We start from the raw sequence: 23,391 nt of genomic DNA on the forward strand, positions 1-23,391 counted from the left end.
TTCCTGCTTGTATTATATGACCAGAGACAGAGCGGCGGCAGCTGACTACGTCACGCCCCGCCCCGGGCCAATGAGCATTCAGCTGCGGCCGGAGCATCTTTAGGCAGTATGTCATCACCATAGGAAGCCGGTGACCTTTCCTGCAGATACCGTCGACCTTGAAGCCTCGGTTACAGATGCTCTGATGGTGTATTTTGTCAAGGGTGATGGTGTGAGCGTTGCGGTGATCCTTGGAGGTTGAATGGAGGTGCCACGACTGTATTGGGGGGTAGGGATTGATGGTGAGTGCCATTGACGGAGAGTGGGGGGGGAGTTAAAAGTGAGTGCCACGCCTCTGTTATTTAGGAGGGGAATCAAAGCTGGGAGCCACACCTGTATCACTAAGGAAAAGGTCAAAGATGTGTCACCAAGCACTGACCCAACCCTGTTTTCTTGACGACGTTGTGAACAAACTCCTCATTTCCCCGCACATTGCAAGTAGGTTATACTTAGTTCACCAGGGTCACCAGTTATTTGGGGTTGACCTCTGCACTACACTACTGTGTTTGACGCAGCTGCTTGCCATCGTTGCGCTCATTGTTTGAGACTAAGAAATCTTCCAGTGGGTGTCAGGCTGCGAGCAGCTGTGTCGAACAGCCTATTTTCCTAGCTAACAGGCCTCCCGGTTGGTCGTCTGGTCAATCAGCCAATCTGACGTATAAATCACAACTTGGTTGACCAGGTATTCTTTGGAGGTGTTTGTCGAGTTTCCTCTTGAACACTGCGAGAAGACGGCTAGTTATGCCCCTTACGTGTAGCGGGAGAGTATTGAAAAATCTTGGGCCCTTGATGTTGATAGAGTTCTCCCTCATCGCACCTATTGCACATCCTGCCATACCTACTTGTCTCATGTGATGTTATGTCTGTGTTCAGATTTGGAACCAATCCCTGTAATATCTTCCACGTGTAGACTATTATGTATCTCTCTCGCCTGCGCTCTAAGAGAATACAGATTTAGAACTTTTAGTAAGTTCAAATAATTAAGATGACTTCCAATAATTTCCAATAAAGTAAGTTCCAATAATTAAGATGACTGATGAATAATTATGATGATGAGTGTATTCTCGCGGTAAAGGATCTTTGTACGCTCTCTAGGTTAGCAATATCTCCGGCTCTGAATGGGGCTGTTAAAGTGCAACAATATTCCACCCTAGAGAGCACTTGTCTCTTAAAAAGTATCATCATTGATACATCATGCCATCATTGGTATGGCATCCCATGTTTGGAAGGTCCTTGTTATCCAACCTGTCATTTTTCTTGCAGTTGTGACAGCTAATTTATGGTGTTCTGTAGAGGTAAAGTCTTCCAGCATGATTACTCATAGATCCTTTACATTGCTTTTTCGTTCTGTATTGTGATTTCATTCCGTTTTATATATGGTTTCCGTTTCTAAATTTTATTTTTTTCCAAAGCGCAGGAGCTAAAACATATTTTCATTAAACATCTTATTATTATCTGTGGCCCATTGAAAGACCCGATTTACATCCAATTGGAGGTTTGCCGTGTCCAGGGAGTTTGGCGGGTGGATGGAATGGACTTTGTCCTTTGTTTATGAGGACGGGCTGAGCATTTACAGAGTTGCGATTCAAACGAAAGTCGTCAGCGAAGCATTGTTTGAACGTCATCAGTTGTGAGTCGTGTGTAAACCGTTTTTTATTGATAAACAGGATGGGGGGGGGGGTTGGCAGGTGCATGGAATCACTTCTGGTCTTTATTTATGAGGACGGGCTGCGGCCCAAATATCCACGAAAGCCACTTGTTTCAGCAATGTTTCTTATGTTTCTGGGAGGATATTGAAGAGCTGTCGTCCTTTGATGTTTATGCAGAGTGTTTTCAAATTGTGCCTAAGGTGCATCTACTCTTCACTGATGTTCTTTTAACATTCTGTCATTGTGTCTATAAGACCGTTGCTCTTCACTGGGCCGTGGACTTCAGATGTTCATGCAGTATTCTCTGATTGTGTCTATGGCCTCTCTGCTCCTCTCTAGGTTTTATATTCATGCAGTGCTCTCTGATTGTGCCTACCGCACCTCTGCGCCTGTCTAGGTCATATTTTTTTCATTTTCTTCTATATTGTTCGCTCTAAAATAGTTTCTCTCTTGACAAAATATCTTTGTAAATTAGGTGGATCTTGTAGACGGGCAAATGATATAACTAATGCAAGAGAGCTTTACCTTATGGTAACATTAAGGTAGGTAAGGTAGTGTATAGGGAGGAGAGAGGTGGTGGGCGGGCGTTACACAGCAATATACGGAGCAATAAATGGGTCAGCTTTAAGAGGAGGAGGTCGGTGGCCTCCTGCGATAACCTGAGCATTGCTATGCATCGTCACCCACCAACATAGGGCGACATTTGTTAGTCCAACCGGTCCTCTTACTTAATAGCTCACATTTTTTTTACGGAATCCACCCCAACCGTTAAAAATGCGACGTATTAGTAAAAATTAAAGCACCATAATATTGACGTTTACTATGCTCCGGACTCGATAAATTAGGTTTGGTGTACTTGGGTCTGAATGTTGCTGGTTATGCAAAACCGTTGTATTTTGACGTTTGGGGTTATGCAAAACCGTTGTATTTTGACGTTTGGGGTTATGCAAAACCGTTGCATTTTGACGTTTGGGGTTATGCAAAACCGTTGCATTTTTGACGTTTGGGGTTATGCAAAACCGTTGTATTTTGACGTTTGGGGTTATGCAAAACCGTTGCATTTTGACGTTTGGGGTTATGCAAAACCGTTGTATTTTGACAGAGTGACAGATGGAGAGAAGAGCGTGGTTAGTGAGCTTAATGACACTATTACCTGCCTTCACCTGGCTATTGGAGTCATGCGGCTCGAGCACCTGATAAGTATAGATGATATTAGTGCTATATGAGATAAAGAGATTGTTCCAATGGCAAGAAATCCAACTAGCTGGATTGGTCGGTAGAACAACGATCTTACTTTTTTCAGGGTCGCCGTTCGATCCCCGTTGGGGTTAGTGGTTGGATTCCGTTCCTTCACTCCGCCCTTATATCCCAGCTCCTTGTCCTCATATCCCAGCTCCTTGGCCTCATATCCCAGCTCCTTGTCTTTATATACCAGTTCCTTGGCCTCATATCCCAGCACCTTGTCTTTATATACCAGTTCCTTGGCCTCATATCCCAGCACCTTGTCTTTATATACCAGTTCCTTGGCCTCATATCCCAGCACCTTGTCTTTATATACCAGTTCCTTGGCCTCATATCCCAGTACCTTGTCTTTATATACCAGTTCCTTGGCCTCATATCCCAGCACCTTGTCTTTATATACCAGTTCCTTGGCCTCATATCCCAGCACCTTGTCTTTATATACCAGTTCCTTGGCCTCATATCCCAGCACCTTGTCTTTATATACCAGTTCCTTGGCCTCATATCCCAGCACCTTGTCTTTATATACCAGTTCCTTGGCCTCATATCCCAGTACCTTGTCTTTATATACCAGTTCCTTGGCCTCATATCCCAGCACCTTGTCTTTATATACCAGTTCCTTGGCCTCATATCCCAGTACCTTGTCTTTATATACCAGTTCCTTGGCCTCATATCCCAGCACCTTGTCTTTATATACCAGTTCCTTGGCCTCATATCCCAGCACCTTGTCTTTATATACCAGTTCCTTGGCCTCATATCCCAGCACCTTGTCTTTATATACCAGTTCCTTGGCCTCATATCCCAGCACCTTGTCTTTATATACCAGTTCCTTGGCCTCATATCCCAGTACCTTGTCTTTATATACCAGTTCCTTGGCCTCATATCCCAGCACCTTGTCTTTATATACCAGTTCCTTGGCCTCATATCCCAGCACCTTGTCTTTATATACCAGTTCCTTGGCCTCATATGCCTTCCAAGTTCTGTATAGTCATATCAGGTATTCTTTGCAGGTGTTTTATCAAGTTCACTCTTGAACACCAGAAGAGGTCAGTTAGTTATGCACCTTATGTGTTAAACTTCATATTATTGTCTGCTACCCAATTGAAAACTTTATTAATTTTGTAGCTTGTAGTTTTCAATGTCTTCTACAGAAGTAATTTCCATGCTGATTTTTAGGTCATCTGCAAAAGAGAACACGAAGCTCTCTGTGACTTGTATGTCTGTCTATATGATATGAGTAAAATCCTTAAATCGAATAAATCGATCGGTTTAAGAATAAGGAAGAGCAGTGGTGCAAGGACTGTGCCCTGAGATACCAAGCTTTCCACTGTGCTTGGACTCGATTTCATTTGATTAACTGTTACTCTTTGTGTTCTGTTCGAAGAAAATTTAATATCCATCGTCCTACTTTACCTGTTGTTATTATTGATATCATTTTATGGGCTATCACTTCATGGTCACATTTATCAAACTCCTTTGCGAAGTCCGTGTATACCACATCTGTATTCTGTTTTTCCTCTAATGCCTCGGTCAGTTGCGAGACGTTGCGAGAGAGATGATCTTCCCGATCTAAATTCATGTTAGTCATTGTTGAGGATGTTGAACATATTAGTTAGTTCATATTAGTTCATATGTTCATTGAACATATTAGGATAGTTCACTATCCTTCCAGCGAGCATAATAAATATTACCGGAACAAACGTAGACATCTTTGAGAGAACGCTGGAAGATTTTCTTCAAGAAGTGCAGGACCAAACTCTCACAAGTCAGGGCCGGGCTTGGGGAGTAGAAAAACTCCCAGAACCCCCATCAAGGTATGATAAGTTAAGAAACGATCAAGGTAAGGTAAGGTATGTATACCCCCAGTTAGGTTGTTTGTAAGATGTGTGATAAACGTGTTGTTTGGTGTGTTTGCAGGATATTGTGTTTAGCTGTTGCAGTGGACAGTGTGTGTGTGTGCAAGTTGTTACTTGTACTTTGTCATCACTGACGTCTTTGACATCGCTTATCTGATATGAGAAAATCAGTAGGAGCAATGAGGAGGATTCGAACCTTTGAAAAGCGTGGGAGGTACAATTTCTAGAATACATGCTAGAGCGTATGGGGGCATTGTGTGAAACTCTGGCTAGGCTTCAGTGAAAGCCTCAGGAACTATAGAAGGTTCAGTTGAATCCTAGGTTGCTATGCTTTTACCATGTAGTGGTATAAGGTTCAGTTCCGTATCATAGAATGTGATATGGATTATCATATCCATATTATCATAAGGTAGAATATAACCAGTGACGAGTAGAGGTGCCATAGGCACAATCAGAGAGCACTAAATATCAGAGGTCCACAGCTGTTCAATACTCTCCTAACAAGCATTAGAAATGTTGCCGGAACCAAAGTGGAATTCTTAAGAACAAATTAGATAAGTTCTTGCAAAAAGTGCCGAACCAACCAGGATGTAGTGGATATGCGGGCTTGCGGGCAGCCGCAAGCAACAGCCTGTTGGACCAAGTTATCACAAGTCGAGTTTGGTCTCAGGCCGGGCTCGGGGAGTAAAAAAAAACTCGTAGAACCCTCTCCAGGTAAGGCAATCAAATCACATAGTCCAAATACAGTGTAAGGTTCTGCACCAAAGAATATAGTATTTTAGGAGTGGAGTATTTTGGACAACTTGAGCCAGGCTTGTGATAACCAGGGGCCAGATTCACGAAAGCACTTACGCAAGCACTTACGAACGTGTACATCTTTCCTCAATCCCTGACAGCTTTGGTTACATTTATTAAACAGTTTACAAGCATGAAAACTTCCCAGTCAACTGTTGTTATTGTTATAAACAGCCTCCTGGTGCTTCGGAGCTCATTAACTGTTTAATAATTGGAAACAAAGCCGCCAAAGATTGAGAAAAGATGTACAGGTTTGTAAGTGCTTGCGTAAGTGCTTTCGTGAATCTGGCCCCTGATCTTTAAGGTTGTTACTTGGAGCAGCCCGCAGCGCCATATATCCAATACAACCATGTTGGTCTGGCACTTTCTGCAGGAACTTGTCTAATTGTGTCTTGAAGCCGTCCACGTTTGTTCCTCCCTACAATACATTACTTGGGAAGAATTAATAAGACAATGTTGCAGCTATAATAGTTAAAGCGATTGCAACGTTTATGTCAATGATGGTCGCGGTGTCATCTTCACCCACCACCGGTAGGGAGCCGGTCGGCCGAGCGGACAGCACGCTGGACTTGTGATCCTGTGGTCCTGGGTTCGATCCCAGGCGCCGGCGAGAAACAATGGGCAGTGTCTTTCACCCTATGCCCCTGTTACCTAGCAGTAAAATAGGTACCTGGGTGTTAGTCAGCTGTCACGAGCTGCTTCCTGGGGGTGGAGGCCTGGTCGAGGACTGGGCCGCGGGGACACTAAAACCCCGAAATCATCTCAAGATAACCACTCACGACTGATGATAGGGGAGGGGAGGGCGACAGGTAAGAGAGGGGGGGGGGATGAGGGAAGAAAGGTTTATGCACACAAATACCACCACATGAGACAAGAAGACATGGCAGGATGTGCAGAATACCCCCGTTGAAGAGCAGAGGTGCAACAGGTACTCTGAGAGAGAACTCTATCAACATCAGAGGCCCGAGACTGTTCAACACGCTTCCACTACACATAAGGGGCATAACTGGCCGATCCCTCGCAGTGTTCAAGAGAGACCTTGATTAACCATTCCAAAGGATACCTGATCAACCAGGCTATGATTCATACGTCAGGCTGCGAGCAGCTGCGTCAAACATCCTGCTTGACCAGACCATCACCCAGGAGGCCTGATCGAAGACCGAACCGGGGGACGTTGATCCCCGAAATCGCCGTGCTACTTGGAACTTTTTGTTCCGAGCAGCTGAATGTAAACCCACCACAACAATGTGAGAGAGGAAAATGATAGAGAAGGAGAGCCAGGAGAAGCCGGGTACCTTGTGAACACAGGTTGTTGATCCCAGCTTGGACCAGGAGCCTTTATAATGACCACAGCTGATTACATCACCTCATATCCTACACATTTTTACAGAACTAGAAAATACGCATGCGACCTGACGTCGTTGGGAGTGAAGAAACACTATCTTGAGGTTATCTTGAGATGATTTCGGGGCTTTTTAGTGTCCCCGCGGCCCGGTCCTCGACCAGGCCTCCACCCCCAGGAAGCAGCCCGTGACAGCTGACTAACACCCAGGAACCTATTTTACTGCTAGGTAACAGGGGCATAGGGTGAAAGAAACTCTGCCCATTGTTTCTCGCCGGCGCCTGGGATCGAACCCGGGACCACAGGATCACAAGTCCAGCGTGCTGTCCGCTCGGCCGACCGGCTCCAATATATCCTAGACATTTTTACAGAACTAGAAAATACACATGCGACCTGACGTTGTTGGGAATGAAGAAACACTAAACTTGTCCTCTCGCTTAATACGTCCATTTTTGAACGGAATCGACATAATTACAATTTATAGCACCGTAATATTAACGATATCTATGCATCGTCCTCTATAAGTTACGTGGATTGATGGGGGCGCTGATTTGTTTCTGGTTAAAGCCAACAGTTTGCAGTGATGTTAACGAGTGGCAAGTTGAGAGAACGGGCTGAATTGACTCGTGTGGAAGGTCGTGGGGGCCCGAGCGTGTCTGGACTACAGGTGACCTTCGCTTAAGGTCGCAACGCAGCCAGGATATCGACCCCGGCGCATGCGCACACCTCCCCTAGGTTACCGTTAGTGGTAAACAACCGAGCTAATAACTCAGCATAACTACCTGATACTAGGCATTCACTCCTTTTCCTTAGCAAATACGTTGCATTTTTAACGGAATGAACCAGTCCGTTAAAAATGCAAGGTATTATTAAAGATTAAGGCCCCGTAATAATGATGTTTGCGTCGGCTGCAATAGGTGAAGTTGGCTGGTTGGTTGAGTTCGCGGGTTCCTGGTTAGAACAGTTGCATTTTGTACGGAGTGGCAAACAGACCAGGCTGAGGCACTATAGTCTACCTCTCACGGTGTCCAAAAGGGAAATTGATGAATATCTCCAAAGAGAACTCGACAAACACCTCCAAAGAATACCTGATCAACCAGGCTGTGATCTGGATTATATATAGAATCTGGAAAAAAAATAAAGCGAAAAACAAAACTTTAAATATTTTGATTCTTAGTACAGCACATTTGTGTACTATATTAGGCCTCAGATAGCGAGAATTAGGCCTAGGATGGTTAGGGTAGGCTAAGTTTTATTAGAAACATTTATAAAAATCTTTTCCTGTTTGTCCAGAAATCAGTAGTACCAAATTCTACTTTCTAATTGTACATTATGTCGAAGTCCACATGGTTACTATAAGTACTATCAGTACAGGAGGATGGGCTGACGTTATTACAAGTCGAGTCTGACCCCAGGCCGGGCTCGGGGAGTAGAACACTCAAAACTCTCTCCAAGTATGTTCTAGGTAAAAGTTGATAGGCCTTAAGCCTAATACCAAACCAGAGATTCTCCAGGCAGTGAATTAATGATTCATTCCCCCATGATAAGATAGTAGTCATATAACAACTGTATTGTTTATCTACACTCTACGAACTAGAGCCTGCTGAACGTTCCATATTCTCAACTATGGACAGTTGTGAAATAGAGCATCAACCAGGAAAATGAGAGGATGGATTATGAGAACATTCAAATCCAGAAACCTCCACAGCAATGCTAATACTGTTTAAATCACTGGTGCTGTCTCGTTTTGAGTATTGCTCAGTACTCACTTTCCCCTTCAGAGCAGAGGAATATTTCTGAATTAGAGGAAATACAGAGAATATATACGGCACGCATAGATACGATAAATCATCTAAATTATTGGGACCGTCTCAAGGCTCTCGATATATTTACTCAGGAAAGGAGACGAGAGAGGTATCAAATAATATAGACATGAAAGATACTGGAAGGCCAAGTACCAAAGCTGCACAGTAGAATAACAGCATATTGGAGCAAAAGATACGGAAGGAAAATGCAGAATAGAACCAGTGAAGAGTAGAGGTGCCATAGGCACAATCAGAGAACACTGTATAAACATCAAAGGTCCACAGCTGTTCAATACCCTCCCAGCAAGCATTAGAAATATTGCCGAAACAAAGGTGGATGTCTTTGAGAAGCATTTAGATAAGTTCTTGCAAGAAATGCCGGACTAACCGGGTTGTATTTGGATATGTGGGTCTGCGGGCCGCTCCAGGCAACAACCTGTTGGACCAAGTTATCACAACTCCAGGCCGGGCTGGGGTTACCTTACCTTGTGGTTACCTTGCGATGATTGCGGAACTCAATGGCCCCATGGCCCGGTCCCCGACCAGGCCTCCTGGCTGCTGGACTGGTCAACCAGGCTGTTGGACGCGGCTGCTCGCAGCCTGACGTATGAATCACAGCCTGGTTGATCACGTATCATTTGAAGGTGGTTATCGAGTTTTCTCTATACTGTGAGGGGTCGGCCAGTAGTGGAAGCGTGTTGAACAGTCTCGGGCCTCTGATGTTGATAGAGTTCTCTCTCAGAGTACCTGTTGCACCTCTGCTCTTCAGCGGGGGGGGGGGGGGGGGGGGGGTATTCTGCACATCCTGCCATGCCTCCTGGTCTCATGTGATGTTATTTCTGTGTGCAGGTTCGGGACCAGCCCCTCTACTGTTTTCCACGTGTAAATTATTTTGTATCTCTCCCACCTGCTCTCAAGAGAATACAGATTTAGGCATTTTAGTCAGTCTCAATAGTTTAGATGTTTTACTGAGTGGATTCTAGCAGTAAAGGATCTCTGCACGCTCTCCAGGTCAGCAATTTCTCCAGCTTTGAAAGGGGCTGTCATTGTGCAGCAGTACTCCACTCTAGAGAGCACAAACGTTTTGAAAAGTATCATCATCGGAATAGCATCTCTAGTGTGGAAAGTTCTTGTTATCCAACCTGTCATTGTTCTTGCTGTTGTGACGGCTACTTTATTGTGTTCTTTAAAGGTAAGCCTATTCAACCGACCTTATCTTTAAAGAACACATTATCTTTTAGTAGAAGAAGAGTGAAGGGGGGGGGGGAGTAGAACTCGCGGAATCCTCTCCAGGTATGCTCCAGGTACGCATTAATACTTACTGAACTCGCAGCCCAGGTCTGCGAGTTCGATCCCGTCGCAAAACCTGAATACTTGATCGTAGATATATGACGGTCTTGTGATTTCAGTGTGCCAAGACTATAAATGTGTGTGTAGAAAACTGTAAAGAGTTCCTGCAAGTCTAGTGAGTGACGGGGGTGTTTTTTGTTATTAACACGTTAGGTACATCTGCATTTGTGCAACTACCCTACACTATATGAAGGGGAATACAGTGTCAAAAAACTAGCTACGTGATGCTAAAAAATTCCCCATCACACAGGATGGTTAGTCATACAGAGGCACGTGATAAGTAGTCTGCACTGGCAGACTTCTTTTTTTTTTTTATTAAGTTATGAGGTACATCTGCATTAGTGCAGCTACCCTAGACTATATGAAGTGGAGTACAGTGTGTCAAAAAAGCTAACTAGGTGATGCTATAAAATCCCCATCACACAGGATGGTTAGTCATACAGAGGCATGTGATTAGCGGTCTGCACTGGCAGACTCCGGATGCATTTTGAGGATATCAACAACACAAGATTGAATAAGGTAGCAGTGGTAATACAAGTCCCCATCTCGCAGGATGGTTAGTCATACAGAGCCATGTGTTTAATAGCCTGCACTGGCAAATTTTGGGTATACTGTGAGGATATCTTCAAGAATACGAGAGTGAATAAAGTAATTGCAAAGCTCCAGGTACCTCATGCCAACTGGTCTGAAAGGTCTAATAACTGGGCATTTAGTGATCATGCCGTAGTTCCTGCTCACAGAGTTGCAAACTCTGTGAGCAGGAACTACGGCATGATCTCCCGCACTGGCAGACTTCATCCTTATAATGGTCCTCAAACTCTGCGGAAATGCCACTCACTTTAGCCAGCATTTCGTGCGGCTGTCTGAATTTGTTTGTCTGTATGTGTGCATATATAGTTGTGTCTCTGATACTATATATAATATATATATATATATATATATATATATTAGTATATTTTGGTAGCAGTCTTTCTTCGAAACATATGTTCTTATGTTTTTCTTCACTGTCGGTGGTAATAAAGATAAATTATCCAAAAATCATTTTTTTATTATTGTCTGGCCCCTGAACGCGTTTCGTATTGCTTATTACATTTTCAAAGACTTAATTTACACACAGATTCATCGAACTTATATTCATTTTGGGTGAGGTGAACAAACTTATGACAAACACAAGACAGAACACGGAACAATGGGGATAAATTGGATATGAGAACTGCAGAAGGCCTATTGGCCCATACTTCCTCTTGTTGCTTCCATATTGGTTCGGGGTCTTGAAGTGGGTAGAATATAGTTGTGCATTAATTGGCTGTTGATTGCTGGTGTTGACTTTTTGATGTGTAGTGCCTCACTGATGTCGAGCCGCCTGCTATCACTGTACCTATCGATGATTTCTGTGTTGTTTGTTAAGATTTCTCTGGTGATGGTCTGGTTGTGAGAAGAGATTATATGTTCCTTGATGGAGCCCTGTTGCTTATGCATTGTTAATTGCCTAGAAAGAGACGTTGTTGTCTTGCCTATATACTGAGTTCTTTGGGGCTTACAGTCCCCAAGTGGGCATTTGAAAGCATAGACGACGTTGGTCTCCTTTAAGGCTTTCTGCTTGGTATCTGGAGAGTTTTTCATGAGTAGATTGGCCGTTTTTTGGTTTTATAATAAATTGTCAATTTAGACAATTGACTTCATAAGAATTCAATCTTATGAAGAAAAACATAAGAAATATTGAGAAAATTCGTGTTAGAATTATTAATCTTACCTTTTCGGTCGTATTCAATAATATATATATATATATATATATATATATATATATATATATATATATATATATATATATATATTATCAAAGACACAACACAAGGGAGATGTAAATAATAAAGAAGTCTGTAAATGAAAACAAAAGGCCCACTGTGAATTATACAGTGGACACTTGAGCAACTGAACCGTTAATATTTAGCAGAGGCCGCAGCTCCCTGATATGTATAAAGATTCCATTATTCCCAAATCCTACTGGCCATTCACGCAAGTGTCTACAATGTTAAAATCGGATTCCAGCATCTGGGGATGATTCACCTCATTACAATGATTTGTCATCTCTAAGAATGCTTGTTTGAATAATAGTAAGCCAGTCCTAAATTATATTACCCGGTGCTCCAGTAGCCTAATGTTAAAGTTCCCAATGGAACTTCCGACTTATCCAGTATTACAGCTGGAGAATTTATACATATATGCGGTACTAGAGCACAGGAGGGTAGGCTTGATCTTGAAATTTAATGGAGGAACCTGCTTTTGTGTGTGTGTGTGTGTGTGTGTGCGTGTGTACTCACCTAGTTGTGTTTGCGGGGGTTGAGCTCTGGCTCTTTGGTCCCGCCTCTCAACCGTCAATCAACAGGTGTACAGATTCCTGAGCCTATCGGGCTCTGTCATATCTACACTTGAAACTGTGTATGGAGTGAGCCTCCACCACATCACCCCCTAATGCATTCCATTTGTCAACCACTCTGACACTAAAAAAGTTCTTTCTAATATCTCTGTGGCTCATTTGGGCACTCAGTTTCCACCTGTGTCCCCTTGTGCGTGTTCCCCTTGTGTTAAATAGACTGTCTTTATCTACCCTATCAATCCCCTTCAGAATCTTGAATGTGGTGATCATGTCCCCCCTAACTCTTCTGTCTTCCAGCGAAGTGAGGTTTAATTCCCGTAGTCTCTCCTCGTAGCTCATACCTCTCAGCTCGGGTACTAGTCTGGTGGCAAACCTTTGAACCTTTTCCAGTTTAGTCTTATCCTTGACTTGATATGGACTCCATGCTGGGGCTGCATACTCCAGGATTGGCCTGACATATGTGGTATACAAAGTTCTGAATGATTCTTTACACAAGTTTCTGAATGCCGTTCGTATGTTGGCCAGCCTGGCATATGCCGCTGATGTTATCCGCTTGATATGTGCTGCAGGAGACAGGTCTGGCGTGATATCAACCCCCAAGTCTTTTTCCTTCTCTGACTCCTGAAGAATTTCCTCTCCCAGATGATACCTTGTATCTGGCCTCCTGCTCCCTACACCTATCTTCATTACATTACATTTGGTTGGGTTAAACTCTAACAACCATTTGTTCGACCATTCCTTCAGCTTGTCTAGGTCTTCTTGAAGCCTCAAACAGTCCTCTTCTGTTTTAATCCTTCTCATAATTTTAGCATCGTCCGCAAACATTGAGAGAAATGAATCGATACCCTCCGGGAGATCATTTACATATATCAGAAACAAGATAGGACCGAGTACAGAGCCCTGTGGGACTCCACTGGTGACTTCACGCCAATCGGAGGTCTCACCCCTCACCGTAACTCTCTGCTTCCTATTGCTTAGATACTCCCTTATCCACTGGAGCACCTTACCAGCTACACCTGCCTGTCTCTCCAGCTTATGTACCAGCCTCTTATGCGGTACTGTGTCAAAGGCTTTCCGACAATCCAAGAAAATGCAGTCCGCCCAGCCCTCTCTTTCTTGCTTAATCTGTGTCACCTGATCGTAGAATTCTATCAAGCCTGTAAGGCAAGATTTACCCTCCCTGAATCCATGTTGGCGATTTGTCACGAAGTCCCTTCTCTCCAGATGTGTTACCAGGTTTTTTCTCACGATCTTCTCCATCACCTTGCATGGTATACAAGTCAAGGACACTGGCCTGTAGTTCAGTGCCTCTTGTCTGTCGCCCTTTTTGTATATTGGGACCACATTCGCCGTCTTCCATATTTCTGGTAGGTCTCCCGTCTCTAGTGATTTACTATACACTATGGAGAGTGGCAAGCAAAGTGCCTCTGCACACTCTTTCAGTACCCATGGTGAGATCCCATCTGGACCAACCGCCTTTCTAACATCCAGATCCAGCAGGTGTCTCTTGACCTCCTCTCTCGTAATTTCGAACTCCTCCAAGGCCGCCTGGTTTACCTCCCTTTCTCCTAGCACAGTGACCTCACCCTGTTCTATTGTGAAGACCTCCTGGAACCTCTTGTTGAGTTCCTCACACACCTCTCTGTCATTCTCTGTATACCTGTCCTTGCCTGTTCTAAGTTTCAATACCTGTTCTTTCACTGTTGTTTTCCTTCTGATGTGACTGTGGAGTAGCTTTGGTTCGGTCTTGGCTTTGTTTGCTATATCATTTTCAAAATTTTTCTCTGCTTCTCTTCTCACCCTGACGTACTCATTCCTGGTTCTCTGGTATCTCTCCCTGCTTTCTGGTGTTCTGTTATTCCGGAAGTTCCTCCACGCCTTTTTGTTCAGTTTCTTCGCTTCCATACATGCCCTATTATACCATGGATTCTTCTGTTGCTTCTCGGATTTTTCCCTTTGGGCCGGGATGAACCTGTTTACTGCCTCCTGACACTTTTGGGTAACATAGTCCATCATACCCTGTACAGACTTGTCTCTGAGGTCTGTGTCCCAAGGTATTTCACTTAGGAAACTTCTCATCTGTTCATAATTCCCCTTTCGGTATGCCAGCCTTTTGATTCCTAGTTCTTTTTGGGGGGAGATAAGTCCTAGCTCTACCAGGTACTCAAAGTTCAATACACTGTGGTCACTCATTCCCAAGGGCGCTTCCATCTTAACTTCCCTTATATCCCATTCATTTAGGGTAAATATCAAATCAAGCATTGCTGGTTCATCTTCTCCTCTCATTCTTGTTGGCTCTTTGGTATGCTGGCTTAGAAAGTTTCTTGTTGCCACGTCCAGCAGCTTAGCTCTCCATGTTTCTGGTCCTCCATGCGGGTCTCTGTTCTTCCAATCTATCTTCCCATGTGTGTGTGTGTGTGTGTGTGTGTGTGTGTGTGTGTGTGTGTGTGTGTGTGTGTGTGTGTGTGTGTGTGTGTGTGTGTGTGCTCACCTAGTTGTGTTTGCGGGGGTTGAGCTTTGTGTTTGTATGTGTGTGTGTACGTAGTTATCTATTTGTGCCTGCAAGATCGACCTTCAGCCCATGAACCCCACCTGTCGTATAATGTAATGACTCTATTTAAATTTCTATCATATCTACTTTTGAAATTGTTATAAAGTTGGGTCTACAATCAGCTAGTTTAGTAATAGTCAAACAAAATCAAATCCAACCACAAGGAAAAGTCCTGAACGTCAGGGCACAGTCCTTGCACCACTGTTTTTTTCTTATTCTCATATGTAGATGAGAATGAGACAAGGTTATAGACAAAAAATACAAATCACAGCTTCGTGTCCTTTTTTGGAGATCACACACAGATCAGACTGAAAATTACTTCGTTACAAGACATTGAAAAATTTCTAGCTGATATTTGTAAAGTTTTCGACAGGGCAGAAGAAAATAACAAGATGTTTAACTGTGATAAATAAATGCTTTGTAAATCCTGGTCCCTGGCTTCCTGGTTGACGATCTTGTCAACCCTTGAACTATATGTTTAACACATCTCTCACCCTGTCCATGGAGGACAGAAGAAAATGTATATATGCTGGTTAGCATTGTAAATGTGTGGCCACGTTTGTGGTAGAAAATAAAAAAAAAAACTGTTAGACGCCGCTGATCGCAGTCTGAAGAATTGACTACTTTCCGGCTGATTATCCTTTGGAGGTGTTTACTAAGTTCCCTTTTGAACACCAAGAGACGTCGACAACTAGTTTTTTTCTCAAGTTACTTTCAGGAAGGTGATTCCCCTTGAATGTTTACCGTCTTGGTGGTCTCCTGTTCCCATACCTTGAGGTGCTTCCGGGGCTTAGCGTCCCCGCGGCCCGGTCGTCGACCAGGCCTCCCCCATGTTCACAACCCTACTCTTGCCGGCGTGGTTATGACAGTGGGAACACGAGACCACCAGCACCACCACGGTAAACAATGAAGGTGAACCACCCCCCTGAAAGTAACAACACTCACAATGTAAGGACCATTGACCAGTGGTGGTCAACCATTGTCATGCTGTATACTGGTGGTCAGCAAGTTGAATGCCCTGTAAGGGTAGTCATCAAATGTAACACACTTGACACAACACACTCACACTACTAGGTGAGTACTGCTACTGATGACTACTTGAGATCCTTTACTGCTACAATCCATCTAATACAAAATTTAAATTATTTGGGGGCCGTTTAAAATATTTAAATGAGTATTCTGTACAGGGCAGGCGGGCGAGATACATGATAATCTACACTTGGAAAATATTAAAGGGATTTGGTTTCAAATCTGAACAAGGAAATAACATTCCATAAGATCAGGAGGCATGGCAGGATGTGAAAAATAGATCCGCTGAAAAGCAGAGGTGCAATAATCACGCTGAGAGACAAGGGCCCAATGTCTAAGGCCAAAACTTTTCAAAGTTCCTTCTTGAGGTTATCTTGAGTTAATTTGGGGCCTTTTTAGTGTCCCCGCTGCCCGGTCCTTGACCAGGCCTCCACCCCCAGGAAGCAGCCCGTGACAGCTGACTAACACCCAGGTACCTATTTACTGCTAGGTAACAGGGGCATAGGGTGAAAGAAACGCTGCTCATCGTTTTTCGCTGGCGCCCGGGATCGAACCCGGGACCACAGGATCACAAGTCCAGTGTGCTGTCCGCTCGGCCGACCAGCTCCTCCTTCCACACATAATGCCGAAACGCTTATGCCCGAATAATGCCGAAACCGAAACGCTTTATGCCCGAAACGCTTTGCGTAATAGTGGCTTTAGGCATTGTATGTACTAGCTATACCTATAAGTTAAACAATCCTTGTAAATATTTATTGTATGTATGTACCTTACCTAAATAAAATTGTATTGTATTGTATTGTATTGTATTGTATAAAGGGCATAACTCACCAGCCTCTCACGGTGTTCAAGAAAACTCGATAAACACCTCTAAGGGATACTTAATCAACCCGGCTGTGATATCAGGCTGCGAGCAGCAGCGTCCAAGAGTCTCGTTGACCAGACCACCAACCAGGAGGCCTGGTCGGAGCCGGGCCGTGGAGACGTTCATCCTGGGAATCACCCCGAGGTAACCACAAGGCAAGATTGTTACTTGCTCAGCTAAACGAGCGGCGGGGTTCAGTGCCTGAACCCATTATGTGCCTCTGTAACCCTTTCCGCCACCACCCACGGCATGGGTATGGGATGCATAATAAATGAAGTACTAAATAGGTACCTCATTTTCTGGTGTACATGCACCGAGAGTTTAATTGTGTCCTAGAGTGTCTTCATGGTTAATGTATACTTGCTAGTTGGTCGGTAAGCTGGTCCCACGGCCTTAATAACCCTGGTGCAATTGATAGGCTTTAAGCCCAACCCCAGACCAATCAAGATTCAACTCTACGTACGAGTGAAATAGAGCCCACGAGCAGAAAAATATGAGGGGGTAGGGGCATTTGTAGTTTGAAAGCTATTTCATTACTGGCTTGTGTACTCACCTATTTGTTTTCACGTATTTGTACTCACGTATTTGTGCTTGCGGGGGTTGAGCTTTGGCTCTTTGGTCCCGCCTCTCAACTGTCAATCAGCTGGTGTACAGGTTCCTGGGCCTACTGGGCTCTACCATATCTTGGTGAGATATGGTTGTACAGGAGACGGTATATATACCGCTCGGGTCTCCCTCTTGGAAACAAATGGTTTTGTTTATACTGTTGGTCACCTTGACATTCCTCTCTGTCTTTGTCCTACTTTGTCTAATTATATAGTGTTTCCTTCACCTGTTGAACTATGTCATTATCTTACACCTGTTCCCTCCCCCTGCCTGGCCTGCACTCCCCACCTCCCTGGCCTGCACTCCCCACCTCCCTGGCCTGCACTCCCCACCTCCCTGGCCTGCACTCTCCACCTCCCTGGCCTGCACTCTCCACCTCCCTGGCCTGCACTCTCCACCTCCCTGGCCTGCACTCCCCACCTCCCTGGCCTGCACTCCCCACCTCCCTGGCCTGCACTCCCCACCTCCCTGGCCTGCACTCCCCACCTCCCTGGCCTGCACTCCCCACCTCCCTGGCCTGCACTCCCCACCTCCCTGGCCTGCACTCTCCACCTCCCTGGCCTGCACTCTCCACCTCCCTGGCCTGCACTCTCCACCTCCCTGGCCTGCACTCCCCACCTCCCTGGCCTGCACTCTCCACCTCCCTGGCCTGCACTCCCCACCTCCCTGGCCTGCACTCCCCACCTCCCTGGCCTGCACTCTCCACCTCCCTGGCCTGCACTCTCCACCTCCCTGGCCTGCACTCTCCACCTCCCTGGCCTGCACTCCCCACCTCCCTGGCCTGCACTCTCCACCTCCCTGGCCTGCACTCTCCACCTCCCTGGCCTGCACTCTCCACCTCCCTGGCCTGCACTCCCCACCTCCCTGGCCTGCACTCCCCACCTCCCTGGCCTGCACTCCCCACCTCCCTGGCCTGCACTCTCCACCTCCCTGGCCTGCACTCTCCACCTCCCTGGCCTGCACTCCCCACCTCCCTGGCCTGCACTCTCCACCTCCCTGGCCTGCACTCCCCACCTCCCTGGCCTGCACTCCCCACCTCCCTGGCCTGCACTCCCCACCTCCCTGGCCTGCACTCCCCACCTCCCTGGCCTGCACTCTCCACCTCCCTGGCCTGCACTCCCCACCTCCCTGGCCTGCACTCTCCACCTCCCTGGCCTGCACTCCCCACCTCCCTGGCCTGCACTCTCCACCTCCCTGGCCTGCACTCTCCACCTCCCTGGCCTGCACTCTCCACCTCCCTGGCCTGCACTCCCCACCTCCCTGGCCTGCACTCTCCACCTCCCTGGCCTGCACTCTCCACCTCCCTGGCCTGCACTCTCCACCTCCCTGGCCTGCACTCCCCACCTCCCTGGCCTGCACTCTCCACCTCCCTGGCCTGCACTCCCCACCTCCCTGGCCTGCACTCTCCACCTCCCTGGCCTGCACTCTCCACCTCCCTGGCCTGCACTCTCCACCTCCCTGGCCTGCACTCCCCACCTCCCTGGCCTGCACTCCCCACCTCCCTGGCCTGCACTCTCCACCTCCCTGGCCTGCACTCACCACCTCCCTGGCCTGCACTCTCCACCTCCCTGGCCTGCACTCTCCACCTCCCTGGCCTGCACTCTCCACCTCCCTGGCCTGCACTCCCCACCTCCCTGGCCTGCACTCCCCACCTCCCTGGCCTGCACTCTCCACCTCCCTGGCCTGCACTCCCCACCTCCCTGGCCTGCACTCTCCACCTCCCTGGCCTGCACTCACCACCTCCCTGGCCTGCACTCTCCACCTCCCTGGCCTGCACTCTCCACCTCCCTGGCCTGCACTCTCCACCTCCCTGGCTTGTGGCTACCTTGTGGTGATCCCGAGGATCAACGTCCCCGCGGTCCAGTCTCTTCACCTGACCTTCTGGTTGGAAGGCTGGTCAATCAGGCTGTTGGACGCGGCCCATCGCAGCCTGACACATGAATCACAGCCTGGTTGATTAGGTATCCTTTGAGGTGTTTGTCAAGTTCTCTCTTGACCACTGTAAGATGCCGGCGGCCAGTTATGCCCCTTATGTGTAGAAGGAGAGTGTTGAAAAGTCTTGGGCCTGTGATGTTGATTCAGAGTACCTGTTGCATCTCTTACATCCTGCCCTACTGCTATCTTCTTCTCGAGGTTATCTTGAGATGATTTCGGGACTCAGCGTCCCCGCGGCCCGGTCCTCGACCAGGCCTCCTTTTTTTGGTTACACATCCTCAGGTATCAATCCGTAGCAGCTGTCTAACTCCCACGTACCTATTTACTGGTAGGTAATAGGGGCATCAGGGTGAAAGAAACTGCCCATTTGTTTCCACCTCCACCGGGGATCGAATCCGGAACCTCAGGACTACGAATCCGAAGCGCTGTCCACTCAGTTTTCAGGTCCCTAGATTTTGCTGGATTTGGCCCATGCTCAATTTATTTTTGTTTTAGATTTTCCATAGAAAAGGAATTTTGGATTCCTCTATATTTCATTTATAGTTTTTTGGTATCTTTGCCTTGATAGTGTGGAGCGTTTGAAATGTTCTGCAATTTGTTTTCTTTGCTTATATAGAGAACACCGTTCTCCTTCCCATCTTGTTCTCTATTTCCTGAGTGTTATGTTACTTGCACATGTTCCTAGTGTTACAGTGCCTAGTTACTCGAAGCACTGGTGAAGTTTACATTACCTGATCTTCCCGGTATATTTCTGCAGTGTCTCAGTTTATTCGGTCCCGGTGAATTAGTTTCTTATCAAAATTTAATGTGCTGACTTTCCCCTCCTCTTGAAGGTCTATTGCCCATGCTCGTCTCAACTTCGATTAGGTTGTCATCTGAGTAACTTGTATTTATAATCATTATATATGTTCGTAATCAGTTCATCATTGTAAAAATAAGATCTAGGGGCGTTTTCTTTTCTAGTTGGTTTTACTATTTGCTGGTTTAAGGCAAATCTGTGGCACGTCTGCAAGAGGTGATTTGTGTGTGACTGATCATTTACACTGCTTCCTGGGATTATTTCTGCTATTATAGTATTGGCCACTTTTTCCATTTTTTTTAGATGACGTAAGTTGAAATGACAGAGCAAGATGATGTTTGGCCAGGGTTACTGAGGTTTTTTAAGCAGTATTATGTATTGAAAAAATCCACAAGGGCCGTGACGAGGGTTCGAACTTGTGTCCGAGAGGATCCCAGACGCTGCCTTAATCGACTGAGCTACGACCGTATGATAAAAGAATTAAGTATTAAATGAGTATTATATTAAAAGAGTATTATATGTTCATAAGTTTGTCTTTATGCTGCTGAGGAGTTGCATCTTGTGGTTTATATACAAGGGTAATTACTACCCCTTCCTTTTTTTCCCCCTGGCTGATGAGGCTGCCTTTGTCCCACTTGTCAATTCCTTCAGTATCTTGTATGTAATGATCATGTCCCCTCTGTTCATTTTTCTAAAGATGAGGTTGAATTCCCTTAACCTGCCCTCGCAGTGGAGAATTCAGTCATTACTCCTGTTGCACATACAGGAGTATGTACATTCTTTTAAGTTTGTGTGTCGCAAGGTAGGGATTCCATGCCGGTGCTGCTTATTGCAGCTTCTTCACATAGGCTGTATGGCGTGAAAGGTTTATTTTATTTAGGTTTTAAATTCTGTTGTAATATTTTCCAGACTTCTGTATGATGGTTGGGAAACAAGAACGTTTTTTTTTTTAAATAAGAGAAGCCATACCAGTGATGATATTTTTTAAGACATTAGGGCTTTCTAAGGTGGTTATCTTGAGATGATCTCGGGGCTTTTAGTGTCCCCGCGGCCCGGTCCTCGACCAGGCCTCCACCCCCCAGGAAGCAGCCCGTGACAGCCGACTAACACCCAGGTACCTATTTTACTGCTAGGTAACAGGGGTATAGGGTGAAAGAAACTCTGCCCATTGTTTCTCGCCGGCGCCTGAGATCGAACCCAGGACCACAGGATCACAAGTCCAGCGTGCTGTCCGCTCGGCCGACCGGCTCCCTAATAGAATAATATATAGGTGGAATATAGAATATTCCAATATAGAATATATAGAATATATAGAATAATATATGTGGAATATTGTTTCATACTCACAACCTCATTCAAAGCTGGCGAAATTGCTGACCTGGAGAGCGTGCAAAGCTCTTTTTCTGCCAGATCCACTCAATAAAATATTACAATTGTTTTGACCAATTAACATTTTTAAATCTGTATTCTCTAGAGCGCAGGCGAGAAATAATCATTTATACTTGAAAAATATTAGAAGGACTGGTTCCACATCTGCATATGGAAATATCTTCACATGAATCAAGGAAGCATGGCAGGATGTGCAAAACAGCCCCGTTGAAAAGCCAAGGTTCAGTAGGTACGCTGAGACAGAACTCTGTCAACATCAAGGCCAAGCACTTTTCAACACTCCCTCCACAAATAGAGGGCATAAGTGGCGGACCTCTCACAATATTCAAAAGAGAGCTCGATATCTACCGATACCTGATCAACCAGGCTGTGATTCATACGTCAGGCTGCGAGCAGCCGCGTCCAACAGCCTGGTTGACCAGACGACCAACTGGGAGGCCTGGTCGGAGACCGGGCGGCAGGGCTGTTGATCCCAGGAAGCTGCACAAGGTAGCCACAAGGTAGGTTGATAAATCACCAACCAGGAGGCCTGGTCAGAAACTATGGCCTGTTTGAAAATCGTATTGTATTGGTACTACTGTATTGGTATTGGTACTACTGTATTGGTATTGGTACTACTGTATTGGTATTGGTACTACTGTATTGGTATTGGTACTACTGTATTGGTATTGGAATTTTATCCACGATCAAATATTTATATTTTTTCGATTCATGTAGTTGCCTTTTTCTTATGGTGTAGATTCCTCGTCTCCTTTCTCCCTTTCTCCACTTCATTTTTTACACTTGTTGTGGTTGAATTCCAACAGCCATTTCTCGGCTCACTCCTGGAGTTTGTTAAGGACTGGTGTGTGGGTGGTGGTGGTGGTGGCGAGGCTGGTGTGGGTGGTGATGGTGGGGGGGGGGGGGGCGAGGCTGGTGTGGGTGGTGATGGTGGGGGGGGGCGAGGCTGGTGTGGGTGGTGGGGGGGCGAGGCTGGTGTGGGTGGTGGGGGGGCGAGGCTGGTGTGGGTGGTGGGGGGGCGAGGCTGGTGTGGGTGGTGGTGGTGGGGGGGGGGGGCGAGGCACGCCCGGCCAACACCCGCCGCCACATGGTAGGTATTTTAAGTCTGGGAAGTGCTGGCTGCCGACGGTGCAAATGATAGTTCTGAAATATTTTAAAAATCAACAATTTATAAATTGTTGCCGTGGCGTGGTGTCCTTGGCGCCAAGGATCAATGGCGCAGTCTGACTTTGTAATCACAGCCGGCTTGATCAGAGGCTTTTTGGGGATGTTTATGAAGTTCGCACTTGAGCGTCGAAATGTCGGCTAGTTATGCCCCTGTTATTTAGAGGGAGGGTGTTGAGCAGTCGTCTTGACGTTATCTTGAGATGATTTCGGGGCTTAGCGTCTCCGCGGCCCGGTCCTCGACCAGGCCTCCTTTTTGCTACACACACCCAGGAAGCAGCCCGTAGCAGCTGTCTAACTCTCAGGTACCTATTTACTGCTAGGTAAACAGGGGGCATCAGGGGTCATAGACCCTAAATATTTCTAGTAGTGTCCCATAAAGTAGCCATTGTGCCCTTACTTGGCAGTGTTCTATCGCGTCTCAGCCTCCAGATTTGGAACAATTAATATTTTTCAGGTATAAATCATGATTAATCTCTAACCTAACATTTTAAGCTGCCCCGGTAATTGACATGTTTTACTGAATGAATTCTAGCAACCACTTACGAAACCTGTCCATCTTTCCTCAATCATGGCGGCTTTGTTGAACCCTGTTAAACAG

The 23,391-nt window shown here is 45.9% G+C and overlaps 2 protein-coding genes across 7 annotated transcripts in view; one reads left to right on the forward strand and one right to left on the reverse strand.

Moving 5' to 3' along the window:
• Mical (Molecule interacting with CasL) overlaps positions 1-23,391 on the forward strand; it is a 309,683-nt gene that overhangs the window by 52,731 nt on the left and 233,561 nt on the right. The window lies entirely within an intron of this gene.
• On the reverse strand, positions 2,848-4,515 carry LOC138349927 (WD repeat-containing protein 87-like). The gene is made up of 2 exons (XM_069299920.1): positions 4,292-4,515; positions 2,848-3,907 (listed from the first exon to the last, which is right to left on the reverse strand). Exons 1-2 carry the CDS (start codon positions 4,513-4,515, stop codon positions 2,848-2,850), a joined length of 1,284 nt encoding a protein of 427 aa, XP_069156021.1.

This window comes from Procambarus clarkii, chromosome 43, assembly GCF_040958095.1.
Source record: "Procambarus clarkii isolate CNS0578487 chromosome 43, FALCON_Pclarkii_2.0, whole genome shotgun sequence".
Lineage (NCBI taxonomy): Eukaryota > Metazoa > Arthropoda > Malacostraca > Decapoda > Cambaridae > Procambarus > Procambarus clarkii.